Below are 17,544 nucleotides of genomic sequence, written 5' to 3'. Positions count from 1 at the left end.
AAAGTAAAGTAACAGCCTGTAAATTTCCCACTGCTGGAATAAGGCCTCCTCTTACATTACGAAGAGGGATTGGAACATATTCCACCAAGCTGTTCCAATGCGGGTTGGTGGAATGCACATGTGGCAGAATTTCGATGAAATTAGACACATGCAGGTTTCCTCACGAATTTTCCTTTACCGCCGAGCACGAAATGAATTATAAACACAAATGAAGCACATATATATAATGGTGCTTGCCTGGATTGAACCTGCAATCATCGATAAAGATGCACGCGTTCTAACCACGGGGCCATCTCAGCTTTCGTAATTAATTATTTAATATTATATTAAGTATTAATATATAATAAATTATTAAGTTTTTTAATACTTAATACTTTAAATAAAATAAAAATTATTAAGATTAAATAAGCCTGTTCGTACTTTGCAAGCTTTCTGCATGTTTGGAATACATTACAAGATTAGTCAGGAGAAACAGGTAGAAATGGGGGTTGGGTTATGGCTAAATTGTGCATACTTGTATTCTTTATGTTTTTAAACTTGCTATTAAAAAGGTTTTACTTGTTTTCACTATGAAATTGTTCGACTTGTTACGATGTAAATACATAAAGATTTATTTGTTGATTATGTTATTTTTATTAAATGATAACAATAATATAACGATAAAGTAATGATACTATAATAACAAAAGACGCCACAACACTGAAATAAACGATATACCTACTAGTATATTAAATTTATAAAACACCATACAAATTAACATTATTATACATAGTTTTAATTAATTTATGAACTTATGAGCAAAATTGTTACTTTTCTAATATTTACTATATTATAAATAAAACATAATTATATATAAATAGACAAGACAATAATGCACAGCATTAATTATTTTTACGGTTTATACGAATTGTAAACGTTCTTGAAATAACCGAGTTGTCTGCCCTTCTAGGAAGAACCGACATTCCGAACCAATAATATAGCCAAGAATTATGGTGACGATTCAAATTTACCTGCAGTTATTTTATTAAATACATTTTATATAAATTATTTAAAGACGAAAAAATATTTGTACTATTTTTCTCATTTTGTATTCATGAAATGAGCTGAACTCTGCTCAGTATCACAATATAACCTGACGCCTTAAACAAAACCCGTCCATTAGAGTATTAGACAAGATTACATAAAACCTCTTTCTGTAAATCCTCCATGTATCAATATAAAATATGAAATTCTTTTTTTGAACGATCACGTCGAATAAAAACTCCGGCTCATAAACTCGCGTATAAGCCGGTATTCATGATAACGCTAATACTTTTGAATGAAATAAAGAACGTTCGTAAAGTCGAACAGGTAACCGTACGAGTGGCCTTCCTTATTAGGGCGATCGGATCTCGAGGGATTTTCGTTTTCGTATCCGAGGACCGCTGTTTTCTTATTCTTATCAGAGTCGGGACTTCACCCGAGTAACACGTATATCTATTTTTTTGTAGAAAACTTTCATTGCGTACGTTAGATCAATAGTGTACATGATCTGAATCTTCTTACAAAATTCTAGACAGTCTTAGGGTTGTAGAATTTATAGAGAGTGTATTGTTAGGTTTGTATATCAAAATATCAACCTGTATTTGAACAGGTTTTCAGAAGCCGCAGCTCATTCTTGTGAAGAGGCGGAGGTATAGTTCTGTAATATATCATTAACAAATAAGATGTGTAATTAGTTTCCTATAGTAAATTAAGATTACAGTAAACTACCCGCCTCTCCTTCTACTAACTACCCCAGGTATGACAAAAACGTGCTACCCAAAAGAGAAAAGGCCCCAATCCAACCCTATTACAGGCAGCTACTATCTTTTACATTAGACCATCGGTCAAGTAATTGAAAAAGATAATATCGAATGAATTTTATTTTAAATTAACAATTTCAATTGTTCATTTAAAATTCATTATCTTAATCTTAACTATCTTATCGACACAATAAAAAACTACCAACCCATTAACGTCTCTAAATAGGTGGTTCAAAAATAAAAAATCCATTATCGAAATAGTAATTTCGATGGAATTCATACCTTTGAAGCGAACATGAAATTATAGCGCCCTAAATGTATCCAGCAGATGCACAAATATAACTGGTGTTGCGACTCCTCGGAAACCTGTTTATATTGCATTTATTTTTTTAAAAACACGTTACGGAGTTTATTCGCTTAAACAAAATTACTGTTCCAACTTGTCCCGTAACTTTGCTCGTGTGCATTTTAAAATCATGTGACTTGGTTATTAATTAAATATTTTTTTAATCATCCATTCAAGATAATAAAAAGTTTTACGACGGAACACAAAAGTAATATCCAGTTTATTGTTTCAGAACTATTTTGTATAGGACATTTTGTAATCTCTGTAAGTTAAAACTAAGTTATATAAATGCACTGATGAATATATTTTCTGCAATTTTAGTTTATTTAAATAAACAATTTATGTACAAATCGTCTCTTTATTGAAATATGATTTTTTTACCTTAGGCGGAAGCCTTTAATTGCCTTTAATTCAACTTCATGCTGTATATTAAGATCTTTAATCGACCTTGTACGGAACCCATAAAACGATTTGGCAGTACAAAAAAATGGGGCCATCTCATTTTCACGTGTGAGGGCGAAAAGTATAGCAAATTTTGTAGACTAGTCAAATTGCTTTAATTAAGAAATTTTGATAAACTTTACTAGCGGTATAAAAACAAAACGTTAAAACTTCTCAAGAATTTTCTTAATTTACGTAATTAAAAGTTAAACAAGTATTAGAAGTGGATTCGATAAAAAAACACAAAGAAAAAACATCGAACTACTAGTAGACAGATTGTTGTTGAACTATTGACTCTTAAATAATTGTAGGTGTATCAGATTTTATGATTATTTACAATTTGTGATATTATCTTTTTTGAGTCGGTGGTAATTTTTATTTTGAATATCAGTTAATAAGTTTAACGTAACATACAAATGCAATGTATGTTTAATATTAAAAAGTAAATGAGATCAATTTAGAATTTGAGTTTCATACATTTTATCAAAGATAAAACTTTTTTATTTATCACAAAGGAAGTCCATCAATGCTCTTACATCATACGATAGATAAAGTTTTATACAAAACGTCAAATTGTACAAACACTTCAATCATCAAAACCAACATAATAATCTCGAGTAAACATGTCAAATTATTTGGACTAGTGGAATGTGTAACTATTATCGAAACATCAGACATGTTCAAACACGATTGTATCGATACTATCGTACCGATAAACATCGGAATCGGTATCCAGGTGATTGCATGTAAATAGCTAAGAAATCATATATTATACTTTCCAAACATGCTGCAAATTCGAAAGGACTTTTTCAATATTTACATGACTTTAAATCTATATTTTCCATTTTCGAATTCATGTATGTACGAAATAGTTATGTTGATATTTGTCGGCTTATCAAAATATTACGGGAATTTGAAAAAAAGTCACATAATATTTATAGTTAAACCTTGATCATCGAAGGTGGATGGCAAGTTATTGCGAACAACAGCGTCAATATACATAAATGTCACCTTTGTAAATACTTAGTAAAAAGTATAGTCTAGTAAAATTTATCACACATTAAAAACTCTCAAGGAGAATTAAGTTCATCCCATATTTGTAATATTATTTATGGTTCGAGCATAAATAAGATAATTTAAATAAATAATAATAACGCGTGCTTTTGAGCTTTGTCACGTTACCAAAGTCGATCGGTGAATCCTATATTAATATTAAAACATGAAAGGTTTTCGTCGAAGCGTTTTTATATCTATTTAAAAATAGTCTAAATACTTCAAGAGGTGCTACATATAATTTATTCTACAGCCAAACGGTCATGCTTTTTTTAATTAATGTTTATTTAAAAAAAAATTCGCAATGAGTATGCCAGTTTAATTGCAGGAACAGAGTGTTGATAATATTTCTAATACTGTCAATGGTTGGCGTAGACCACTTAACCTCAGGTGGCTTATAAGCCCACCTCATTTGTCGAATTAAAAATAAATTCAATTCAATTTAAAAATCGAATTTAGTGTAATGATGTAGCAATAAAACAGTTAAATAAAACGCCCAAACTCATTTCACTTTTCCTGATTAAATTAAGTGTTGACTTTTCCAGGTTCCTCTCATTTGAGAGGACGAAAATTTCCCGTCGTCACAAATTTAATTAGACCTTCAGCCTAAAATATTTCCATATAAATCCACTTAATTAAAGTAATCGCCTTCATCCTTTTTATATTTAGGATTATTAAATGTAATAGCCGTTTTATTATACAGACAAATTGAGTAGTTCTATTGATATAATTATATTTATAATTTGCTTTTAACCTAGCAAAAATCATATACAAAAAACATTTTTTCCATACATTCATTTCTCCTGAAATATAATAATTATTATTATTTTCTAATACGTTATATAAGTTTTTTTCTCGTGAACAAAACATTCGTAGATAATATCGAAATATTGAGCTCCACCGAACAAAAATAAAAAACATGGTAAATATCCTGAAATTAATAATTCTAATACGTTGTTATGATAACATAAGTATTTTCAATTAGAAATAACATGATATACATTTTTTAAGTAGCTTACGTATATATTATTTATTTTCCTTAATTTATTGTCTGTAACAAAGCTAAAATATGTGTTTATTTGAGTCTCTTATGTAGAATTAAAACGAAAATATGTTTCACTAGATAGCACTTTTTGTTATATATAGACGATTTAACGCCACACAGAACCGGAACAGTTTTGTTGAAGTGATAAACCATTCGGAGCACTAGTAATAGAGATTAAAAACCATCGAATCGATTTGTGTCTCTATAAAATATTCTTTATTGGGACAGACGTTGATAATTGGCAGCCTTTATTACCGGTGCAATTTGGAAAATTGGAAGGAAGTATCGTTGTTTCTAGTTACGGCTGAAAAACAATTCAAATCAATAATATACTGTAATAAACTGAACTGGCGTGGCTGTTACTTTGTTTTAGAATTGAAAAAGAAATCCCTGGTTTTTTATATATCTGACCTATTTTATGTATTACTAAAGTTTACTAGCTTGTTATAAAGTTTCGGAATTAATACATTTTCCGAAAATGAATCTTTTTTTCGGTGGCGAAGAAATCATCGCAAAGACACCTTTATTTATAACAGAAAACATGGTCTTTGTTCGTTTAAAAAGTCATCAAACAATTAATATCGTTAACTAAACTTCAACAATTTAATTTAATCATTATGAGACAATATATGAGAGACAACATCACATACATTACTTTGATCCCAATGTAAGTAGCTAAAGCACTTGTGTAATGGAAATCAGAAGTAACGACGGTACCACAAACACCCAGACCCAAGACAACATAGAAAATTAATGATAATCTACATTGACTCGGCCGGGAATCGAACCCGGGACCTCGGAGTGGCGTACCCATGAAAAGCGGTGTACACACCACTCTACCACGGAGGTCGTCAATGAAGCTGATATATATATATATATATTATTTATAATGTACATACTATATACAAAAGAACCATGCATACTTAAATGTATGAATTCGACTTATCTATAAACAACAGTTTCACGTTCATGTTTATACTCGTAGGGTAGATACATAGACATTCATATAGTAATAATAATTAGTGTTGGAAATATGGTATTTAATCGACTGTAGTAAATACTCAAAGAGCTAGACTAATATCTCTGAAGTGTGTTGTTGTTTCACGCAAAACAATAGAATTGTCGAGGGTGGTGGGAAGAGCTCGCAGCTCGAAATTAGTTTGTTTACGCTAAATCCCCTCATTTGACTTTGAAATAAGCAATTGTTCTGATTAAATGTTTAAATATTTATCTAAAAAAATCTCAGTAGCCCTCATGAATACACAATTTTAAGTCAGTTTATTTACATTTGTTTAAATGTTGTAAAATTGAAAATGTTCTCAGTAAAACGCAATCGATATAAATTAATATATGAGGATGTTATTTTCTACATTTTGTACAATACACCTAAGTAACAGACACTAAAAAATAGAATTATTTAAATTTATTTGACCTAACTATTCAGCACGTTGCCTGGGGTGAACACAGGGCAACTTTTCTGACACAAAAATAATAAAATTCAACGAAACAAAACCACTTTTTGCTTTTTTTATTATTATATTTTAACTGTTTATTTACATAATTAAAAAAAGTCATACTTAATTATTTCTGAATTTATACCCACACATCATTATCGTCAAAACCGTAAAAAGATACATTATATATTTGAAATCAGTACCAACCAACGAAAAAGAACATCAGACATTGGAATTTCCTGAATATGACGCTGGAAAGTTCCACAGAGTTATTCCCGCCCTATTTAAATGTAACCTAGTTTTACTCACACTTGCCGTCTGTCAATTTATGTTATTATTACTCATGATGAGTGCATGAACTTTTACGTAAAAGGCCTACAGACCCCTTTACATTTGGTCCTTTTTGAAACCTACTGAGCTTAGATACTTCACTAGGATAGAGATTATATAATGTGAGCTATCTATGCGTAAGAACCAATTAAATATAAAACAAAACTAAATAAATAACAAATAAATTATTTTTATATTATATATAAATTTTTAGTCTAATAATTTTTTTTTCTTTCATGATGGTATGATATAAAATTATTCGCAATATTCGTAATTCATTAATATCTTAGCATCGCGTATCAGTAGATAGTAGCCCGTGCTTCAGTACCCTGATAAATTATTTGAGTGAAAAACTGCAATTTAAATGCAATTCGACTATTTCCAACTGATCGATGATATTTTTTATCGGACTGAATAATGGCTTTCTATTGAGTTATCTTTAATTAAATCCGGTTAAAAAAAATTTGATTGTCAGACGCTTTTAACGTCGTTTTAAAACTGAACGAGTATCTTATGTAACATTATAGGGATACTATAGTTTCTTGTAGTAGTAGTACTTTTAAAAACAAAAATAACTACTATACTTTCTTATTAGCATGTTTCATTAAATACAGATCTATATATTTTTTGTATTGCACTGCTTGTCTAATTATTATTTTCCAAATAAAAATGTAATAAATAAAATTTCGATCTTTTTTTATTTAGTTTACATAGATTTCAACACTTACCCGTATATAGCAGCAGAGCCGGCTATGGCGCCTCCACACTGTGCAGCCACGTACAGCGCCGTCCGTAGCGGCGATACTCGTCGTCGTACGCACAGTGCTACGGAGACAGCCGGGTTCACATGTGCGCCTAAGCCAAAAAAAAAACAAATTGAAATACTAAAGCATGAGACTATAAATTATAACAGTTTATTTAAATTAGCACAAATCAGTTTTAACATTGTTTGAACGCTGTCTCACACGAACTGTGAAGACATTTTGTATATTATGCACATGTTAAAAAAAACTAATTAAATATTGCCGATAGTTAAAATTTAACTAAGTTTCCACCAACCCGCATTGGAACAGCGTGGTGGAATATGTTCCAAACCTTCTCCTTAAAGGGAGAGGAGGTCTTAAGCCCAGCAGTGGGAATTTACAGGCTGTTTTTAATAGTTAAACTATATTTAATTCAATTCTAAAACAAAGTAACAGTCACCCAAGTTCAGTTTATAACAATATATTCTTGATTTGAATCGTTTTTCAGCCGTAACTAGAAATAACGATACTTCCTTCCAATTTTCCGAATTGCACCGGTAATAAAGGCCAATTTTATCAACGTCTGTCCCAATAAAGAATATTTTATAGAGACACGAATCGATTCGATGGTTTTTAATCTCTATTACTAGTGCTCCGAATGGTTTATCACTTCAACAAAACTGTAACTAAATTTCAAAAAATAAACAACTTAGTACATTATAGGTGCGGTGTTACAATAATCTTCTATATAACTAAATGTGATTTTTTCTGTTCCATATTTGAAATGTGTAAAAACGAATGTACTCTCATATGAGAACTCACTGTAACTTATACACATAACAGTTTTTCTTCGCATAACTGTAGATGCTGTCACAATGGAACCCTCGCATTAATGGATTGGAGAGGACTCATTTCGGAAGCAATTGTGGTAAAAATAAAAATATTAAGTCGTGTGGATACGACTTATCTGGTATTTTAGTTATTTTTTAAGTAATGTTCTAAGGTATTCCGATTTGAAGTACTCATTTGATGTCGATGCTATCTTTATCCTGCAGGACTGCTATTATACATATAAACTTATTGTTATTTACTAATGTTTCTTTATACTACTAAAATTAATGTTTCGGTCGATTCTGATAAGATATGTTTTGTAAAAAATACAATTTTGCTTTTAAAGTGATATCTTCATACTTTAAATACTAAAAACAGGTATAAACGCTGTAGCTATCTGTCTTAAATCCTAAAGTAATCATATCAATTGAAAATAGAACTAGTTTTTATATCAGAACTAGCGACCCGCCCCGACTTCAAAGCAAATCATTATATGATGCCTATGTGTTATCTTGATGTGTCACATATATTACTGTAAAATTTCATCTCCTTTTCAATTCCTTTCAGTATCTTTTTCGTAAAAGAGTAACATACATGTATCCTCGGTAACTTTCTCATTTATAATATTAAGTAGGATTACAATCAACGTTTAAAATTTATCAGTTCAGAAATTTTGGGAAGTTAGAAAATATTAATAAATATCATAAAAATAAGTTCTTCTTGTTAAAAAATTCTCACTGAGGTTCTTTCGTGGGTTCTTCTCTGGTCTGAGATATTTATTTTCAAACCGTCCGCTTTTCTGACAAGCAATTAGCGAGCGTAAGATAATATATTGAAATATTATGTTCATGCGCAATATAACCTAAGCGTAATTAAATTCTAATTTAAGCAGTATTTTTATGTAAACCTTAAAAATAGACGCGATAAAATTTTCATACTAACGGCGAAACTGAAATAGACCATCAAACTGCAACTAAATGTACCTACGCTTTTATCATAAGCTTAACCGCTAAGTCCAGAGTCATTTGCATAACCGTTTCGGGTTAAAAGTATAAATTAAAGCAGGTTGTAAATTTTTATAAGCGCAATCGTGAGCTGCATCAACAGACATAATAAAATTTAATAAAGTTGCATACATATTTTGTCAATTTGTTATTTTAGTAAGATATGTATGTGTTTGGTTTTTTGTTGTTACCGATTATTGTAGTTATAAAAAGTAATTATTTAATACAAAACAAATTATATTAATTAAAACTACACACGCATATTCTATAAATTTCTATTTTCTGAAAATTAGTAAGAAAAGTGATTTTTTCAACCAATTAATGCGTTTTTAGTACACCACTAACTGCTGGACGAAAATTTGTCATTTGTGCTCCAACGTCACAACTCTGCAAAACAGAACAATACCCAAGACCAGCTGTTGAGCAGCACAGTAACTTAAAGAAGAATTAACATAGGCAACTTTGAGGCACTTAATGTTTAAATATGATCTTAGGAAATACTGTGAAATCTCCTTACGATAAAATACACTTATATTACTATAATATTGTTATTATATAAATTAATAGTGTTTATATCGTTGTATTTACAAAAACAGAAACAAAATAAAGTCATACCTCGGGGACATAAAAATTGCAAATTCTCCATACTGCAGTGCGATAAAACATAAAGCAAAATTACCACACACAAAAACCAATCTCGTGGGATACAAAGAGAACGCTCAACTACGAATGCATAATGTTTACGATTCAGATGTAAAAAATATACATATCCGTGTTATTGTTTCATGTATCGGTTTCGGAAGGAGGCTGTTTTAAGTTTAAAAAGTAATTGCAACGATACAGTTATAATGCCCCGAAAGTCTTGGTCTGCCTCGATTCTGTGCATGCCAGTAGTCGAGTACAGTCAAGTTTGGACAAGGTAAGTATCACGGTAAGTATCATAGTAGTGTACTGTGTATATATGTGTGTGTGTGTGTGTGTGTGTATGTATGTTATGCCACAAGAATATAGCTGATATATCAAAGTAGTGTACTGTGTATCACCCCATCTCTAACTACAAGAATGTAGCTTATAATATGGTTATGTAAAAGCGCAAGCGGAACAAAAATATAATAATAAAATGGAACTAAATATGTTACTTAGATTTTCTGCTGGTAACTAATTGAAAGGGGACCTTTTGTAGTTTATCTAATGCATACCCAAAATTGTATAAAATGTCGTATACATAAAGAGGCGTACTATTGTTTTATTAGCCTCATTTACATATTTTAGACTAATCTTAAAATAACGAAAATGTATATTGACGTGTTACATTATAAAACTATAAACTTTTATTAGATGCATTCGAAGTTTTGTATATTTAAAATAACATTTTATCTTTTAGCAGTTTATGTAAATCTAGCGAAAGTACAAGTACATTATACGACCAGATGAACCTTTTAAATTTCAATGGAAATACATACATACCAAGTTAAAGTTTTATGATTTGTAATAACAAAGAAAATTTAAGCAATATAAGTGAATCATATAACCAACTCTGGATAAATAAAAGTTTCTCTTATATTGTGCTGAATAAGTTAAACAGACGTGAATGAAATAGCTCAACCCGCCACTTCTCAAGCGGGATTTTAACTCTGACATGTTGTATTAATACTTCTTATTTCCATTGTTACAAACCATTAGTTTCTAGCTTATACCGCGATGTATGAAGACTTAATAGAAACGTGACCTTCACAAAGACACGACATGTTTTTGTAACAGCCTGTAAGCTTCCCACTGCTTCCTCTTCCCTTTTAGGAGAAAGTTTGGAGCATGTTCCACCACGCTGCTCCAATGCGGGTTCGTGAATACACGTGTGACAAAATTTCCTTGAAATTGGACACATGCAGGTTTCCTCACGATGTTTTGCTTCACGCAATCATCAGTTAAGATGTGTTCTAACCTCTTAGCCATCTTATTTATATTTTCGTCGCTTCTTATTAATATTATTTTTATTCGATTTATGGGTATGTATATAATATACATTTGCTATCTGTTTTTATTTTAGCAACGAAAATCTTTTTTATTTATTATTCTAATTTTATCTATGCTAGTTTGGGGTGATTTACCCGTAATATAATCAAAGTGCAGTATTATTATAACAATTTAAGTTGCCATAATAGTTTATATTTTGGCAAGTGTACGATGCTCTTAATAGAATGAAATATCAAATGCTTGATTTGATTTGCTTAAAAACAGTCAATGATCTCTCTGCTTGTTAGTGCAATACAATATAATACCAGCACTAAAATCTCATACACAAATTACGGCTTGTAAACATATATGTATATGGAATGATGTAACTATAACAATTTCACACAGAGAAACATTTCGACTCAGACTTTGTACATATATTTAAAATTAAAGGGTCAAATCATAAATTATAACAGCAAGAGTACGTTTAAATAGTTCTATAAAAGCGCATACGTTTCTATGCGGAATTCGTTCAAATTGAATTTCTCGTAAAGTACATCTAGAACTGCACTAAAATCACAAAGATATTCAAGATAATTTTAAAATTATTGCTGAAGTAACTTTTAACTTTCTGTTGGTACGGGGACCGACGTAATAACTTGTAAGTACGTACTCGGTTAAAGACGGCAACGTGGTCAATGTATTTAAGACGAATTCCGCCTTAGCCCGTAGTGCGACTTCTCAATACATTTACGCCTTACCCATCAGTGCTGATTAGTTAATGAACTCATATCATAACTCAAAAAGCAGATGGAGCACGCGAACAACAACAACTACGTATATTTGCATTTACACTATTATATTTTTAAGTATAAAAACGTCTGGATACATTAAACAATCAAATATAAATTATATAAAGAATTAAGCACAAGTTCAATTCCAATTTCACGTTCAGGGTACAAATAATTCTTAATTAAATATTCAAAATAATATAAACAGGCAGATTATGTCCGAAAAAGGTGAGGATTAAATTTAATTACAAAATTGGCTCTACGTGTCCTATATAAATATAATGTTTATACAATTTCAGTTATTGAATTTCGCTATGTATGTAGCTATATATGTATGTACATATGTCAAAAGATTTAAATAAGAGTCCAAGTGTCCTACAACTGTAATAGTTACTGTTATTGGCCACTCTTAAAAGTTGCTAAAGTGCTGATTGGGCAGGATTGACAGGTGTGGCAGAATATTTTATGTGACATACTCACAAGTTTCCTCATAATGTTGGAACAAAAATTAAGCAAACGAAAAATCAGAGATGAAGATTTCTCGAGAATTTAAGTTAAAGTTCCAGACAGAAGTGTGAATATCTCTATTTGAATATTCATATACTTGTAGCAATTTTAATTACATTTATGGAAATAAAAAGTTTCATTCTTAACTTTTGATTAAATTCTGATTCGCTTCTTACCCATGGGTGTTGTACCAAAGAGTTTTTAGTTTTTAAAACAGGGTTTTATATTAAAAACTGTCGTGAAACTTCTCATTCCAGAGAGGATTTATAAAACTTAATTTATTCTTTTCTTTTACATTTATTCTCGAAACGATTCTTATTTTGAAAATGTTATCTGGGATTTTAATAAAAATCTATTTTTGCTAAATTTTAATACCTCTCAACAGATAACAACAGCGATAGGTATCCATTATTATAAGTATATTTAATGATTATGATTACCCGATAAAGGAATAAACTAATACGGGTTTTTTATTTATATATTGCGAAAAATAAATATTATCATAAACAATTATCTGGAACATAGACTTTACAATACGACCACGATAAGCTGTGTTTAAAATAGGGAAGTGACCATTAGTGAAAAATGAAATTTAGGGCGACGTCGACGACCGCGATTTATTATTTTTATTTCAAGATTTATGGCTGCCAACTCGCTTGCATTATTGAGAATTAAGCTCGATTGTAAAGACGCGAGCGTCCGGACACGCGTCATTGTCCACGTGACATAATTTAAAATGTTATTGTTGCCGCTATCCATGACCGCCATTATAAAATTATGATGAGGGATTAAAGGGTGAAGGGCGTACACGTGTGGACACAGTATAAAGTGTTTGTATTATATTAATTTAACATACATTAGCATTATCACGGATGATGTGCGTATTATCTTATTTTCATCGTAAATTTGAAAGCTTATTTGTTTTTCATGTTAATTGAAAATCGAACGCCTGGACACATGTCAATAAAGCAAAGAGGTTTTAATTAGATTAGATAATTTATATGTCTAAATAAACTGTCAAAGCTGAGAACGCGTCGAAAAATAGTGACAACTTAGTAAACGCACACTAGTATAATAAAATGAAGTTTTGCGAGTGTCAAACGAAGCTTTCACGCAAACTTTAATAATTAGGTTGGCACGTTTGTTTTAGTTCTTTTGTAGTTCGTCACTCTAACTAGCGTTGCTGGTTTTTTCTGGAGAAATAACTATTATTTTTTATATAATATAATACTTTAGATAACGTAATAATTATAAAATAAAAGAATAGATTACATTTTCACTATTTCAGAAATATATGTTATTAAATTTAAATATGTTTGTATAACTTTGAAATAAACTCTCGATTAGTTGGAAGATCTCGTGAGAAAGGTTAAGATATCGTCGGAATAAAAAAAGGTTAAATTAATGACGAACATCTGCTTGTAACTGTTACAAAAGAGAACTGGGTAACATAATATGGTTGTATATAATACGGTCAGGTTTTATGCGTTACATATTAAGTTTTATAAATATAACTAGGTTTTTTTTCTATATACATATTTAGTAATGAATAAGGTAAATATTACTGGAAATAATATTGAAGTCTTCAATGGTTTAGGTACATAATAGTAATATAATTATTATAATATACTATTATTATGTAATAATACAATTTCATAATAATAGTCTCGAAAGAACATAAATATTACATCGAATATTGTATTGTATTATTAGATAACGATGTCGAAAATCAGCAGGTAGAGCGCACGTTTGCGCTTAATAGTTCGGGTAAGGGTACCCTCACCTTAAATAAAATTATGACAATTGGAAACTACTTTTATTTGTGCACAAAAGATTTTTGTATAGACTTGTAGAGCTTTTACCGTAAGCAAACGCAATAACAATTTCTTTGTTTCATTACATGTTACATTAATATTCTAAGTCGCTTACGGCTTAATATATAGATTAAATCGAGAGGAAGGTTTTTATACATAATACATGGAGAATATATTAAAGAAACACAAATTTCTATGTGATGTCGTAAATAAACAAATTCGGTAGTATATTTAGCATATATCAGTTTGCACTCGTGCGAAGCTGAGGCGATATATAAAATTGTCAAATCTTATGAATATTGCAATAAAATGAACCTTACCAGATATGTGAGCAAAGCATAAAGTTAGTGTGGCTATAGCACAACCGGAAGCGAGTGCAGTGGCGAGAAGCACAGCTGAGGCGGACGCGCCAACTCCCGCTCCGCCCGCCGCTCCACACACTATAAAAACATAGAGGAAGGACGCCGCACACTCTGCGACTACAGCCTTCCACAACGAGAGTGTCCGCACTTCAAGCCTAGCCGGCACTCTACCGGCCAACACATTATCACTGTTCGAATTCGCATCCTTTCGTAGGCACTCTAACTTTTCGAATAAAGTAACTATATGCTGTTCCAAATTGTTATCATCTATATTGAACGTTTGTTCGCCCATTTTTATGATATTTATTATTAAATCAATCAATGCTTCGACATAACATCGACTGTACAATAAAGTATCGACTTAACATTTACGTATTTCGCGCGCTAGATCGTATCGAACGAACACCCACGCACTACAGAGAACCGGCTCGGAGTGGTTCGTCGCGGCAAGTGAATGAGTGAAGACTGAATGGAGCGGGGGCACATGTTCGGCCGCCACTTGTTACGCCCCCGCCCCGGGACGTGCATTTCAGCGAGGGTGTAATAAAATCACCAACTTGCCGCTCCACTATTACAATAGCCTTTAATTATACATGCTATTATCGTAACGTAATTTTAATCTTTTATAATTATTACATTGACCTATTTTAAAACTCCAATCGTATGGTCAAAAAAGCGCTAATTTTATATTGTTAAAAAAAGGTACAGTTACCCTTATATCATATACACATCTTATATATAAAGTAAATAAGTAAACTATATACATACTTTATATACTAGATGGATATAAAATATTTATATGTTTTTGAAAATCGTATAGCTACTACTACCAATATGTAGCAACTAATAAGTTACAATATATACCAATGTATTCACAAACCTCATGTTTTTTTTATAACAATCACTACCCATCGTATTAATTATTATCGAGCAACTGATAAGGTCTTTTTTTATATTTATATATTTTTTCTTCAAGGGCTTTTGCTGCCAATGATCATTAATCGTTACTTAATTATAATGAATAATTATTAATTAATTAATAAAAATTATATTAACGGCCATGATAGTTGATGAACATTGAATTTACCCAATTAGGTGGCAAATTAATTCCTTTAACCTATATAGATGAAGTTTGTTTATGTGCAATAAACGTTATAAATAAAAAGAAATAAACTTCATGTTATTATATAATTTACTCACCAGTTATTCTACCGCCAAATAACAGACTCAGTATTGTTGTGTTCCGGTTTGAAGGGCGAGTGAGCCAGTGTAACTACAGGCACAAGGGACATAAATAACATCTTAGTTCCCAAGGTTGGTGGCACATTGACGATGTAAATAATAGTTGATATTTCTTACAGCGTCATTGTCTATGGGTGATGGTGACCACTTACCATCAGGTGGCCCATATGCTCGTCCGCCAACCTATACCATAAAAGAAAATTAAAAAAAAATAATTAGCTAAAAAATGTTTAATCTTAATAATGTTTCACTTTGCACTATTTAAAATAGTTATTTATCAAAATTTTGCAACAATCGTGTAAACATTTCTAACTTTTATTATTTGGAGCTTTGAGTAGGTTGCGGAAATTGAAATATTGATCAATATATTTTGGGACCACAATAGGTGTATTCTTTGTTTGTCTAAATGATTACATATATCAATTACTAATCATTTATGTTACAAATATTACCAAATACAATTTAAGTATATCGTTCACAGTGCCATAGTTCAAATGCCTTAGGAAAAGACAGAAAAAAAGAAATTCGCGAACAGATATGAGATGTATCTCATACCTGTGTGTGTAGTGGGCGAGAAAGCCCAATAGTTAGAAAGTGTGAAAGATTCATGCGTTCTAATCATGGCTGACCTAATACTACTTAAGTTGCATGTGCTCAATTAGTGTTTATTTACATTACCTATATCATCTCTTGCTGGGCATTGAAGGAAAATACGTGAAAAATCTTGCATAGGGCGGATAGCTGATATGGTCACCCACCAAACAACATTGAAGCAGAGTTGTCGAATAAGATACTCATCTTCAAACTTTGATACCAAAAAAACTCGTGACATTATCACAACGAAAGTAAAAATCACTAAACAAAATGAATAAGGCTTTGCTATACACATACGCATGCTTCCTTAATCTTTACCTTGCTGACATGATATAAAATAATTCAAATTATATCAGGTTTTGCTAAAGAACATCAAAATTTGCCAGGTAAACTATTATACATCTCCATTTCAAACAAACGCCGTAATATTACTAATTAATTATAATATGAGATGATATAATACTTATAAGCCCAGCTAACCCTTTCTTCTAACCCAGCTATGAAAAAGAATGGATATGAAAGAATAGATAATTTCTAGAATTGAAATATTATTAGAATTCACGCTCATAAATATTTATGTTATAAAAAAAAAAAAACAGAGGGCAAAAAAATATTTAATTGTTTGGATTTAATAGTAAATATAGCAAACACAACGCTTACAAAAATGCCTTATTAAACATTGCCATTATAACATTGCCTGCAAAAGAAGTAGTTACATTATAACATTATAGAATCTAGTATCAATTGTAAGTATCAAATCAGTGATAAAATTATTAGTAATAAATCAGTGATCATTTAATTTTTGATTACCAGTCACTTGGAATTAGACATAAAAAAGGAAAATTAAAGCATTTTATTTATTGGTTTAAAAACTTTGAGACGATTACTCTAGAATTAAAACATAAATTTATTTAAGGGGTGGAAATTATATTTAATTTTTTATTTTGTGTTGACTTGTCCTATAAATCTATCAAACAAAATCTATACACAAGATTACTGAATTATACATGCATTATTTGTACTATTATAAACTACCTGGGTCCCTGCACATTATAAAAATATTTTATAACATGGCAACATTACAGGAGTCTGTGATACGCAAAAATGTACAACTAAACTATGGGTCGATTTGTTCGAAAACTAAAGAAAATACATTTTTTTAAATTATTATATAGTACCATTACCTTCATAAAGATTTATTTGTATAGAATTTTGAATATTTTGATTAATATTTCGTATCACTAAACATG

General features: G+C 30.6%; 1 protein-coding gene across 2 annotated transcripts in view; it reads right to left on the bottom strand.

Annotated features, from left to right (window-relative positions):
- LOC124532939 (neurogenic protein big brain) overlaps nt 1-14,908 on the bottom strand; it is a 74,567-nt gene extending 59,659 nt beyond the window's left edge. For both annotated transcript variants that reach the window (XM_047108075.1, XM_047108083.1), the window contains exons 1-2: nt 14,417-14,908; nt 7,182-7,308 (exon numbers count right to left, since the gene is read on the bottom strand). In XM_047108075.1, the coding sequence (XP_046964031.1) occupies nt 7,182-7,308; nt 14,417-14,750 (461 nt within the window). In that variant the 5' untranslated portion in view covers nt 14,751-14,908. The remainder of the gene's footprint in view (nt 1-7,181; nt 7,309-14,416) is intronic.
- Between the last annotated feature and the right edge of the window lie 2,636 nt (nt 14,909-17,544).

This window comes from Vanessa cardui, chromosome 1 (assembly GCF_905220365.1).
Source record: "Vanessa cardui chromosome 1, ilVanCard2.1, whole genome shotgun sequence".
In the NCBI taxonomy this organism is placed as follows: Eukaryota; Metazoa; Arthropoda; class Insecta; order Lepidoptera; family Nymphalidae; genus Vanessa; species Vanessa cardui.
The sequence above is the reverse complement of the archived record's forward strand: the minus strand, read 5'-3'. Positions and strand labels throughout refer to the sequence as shown.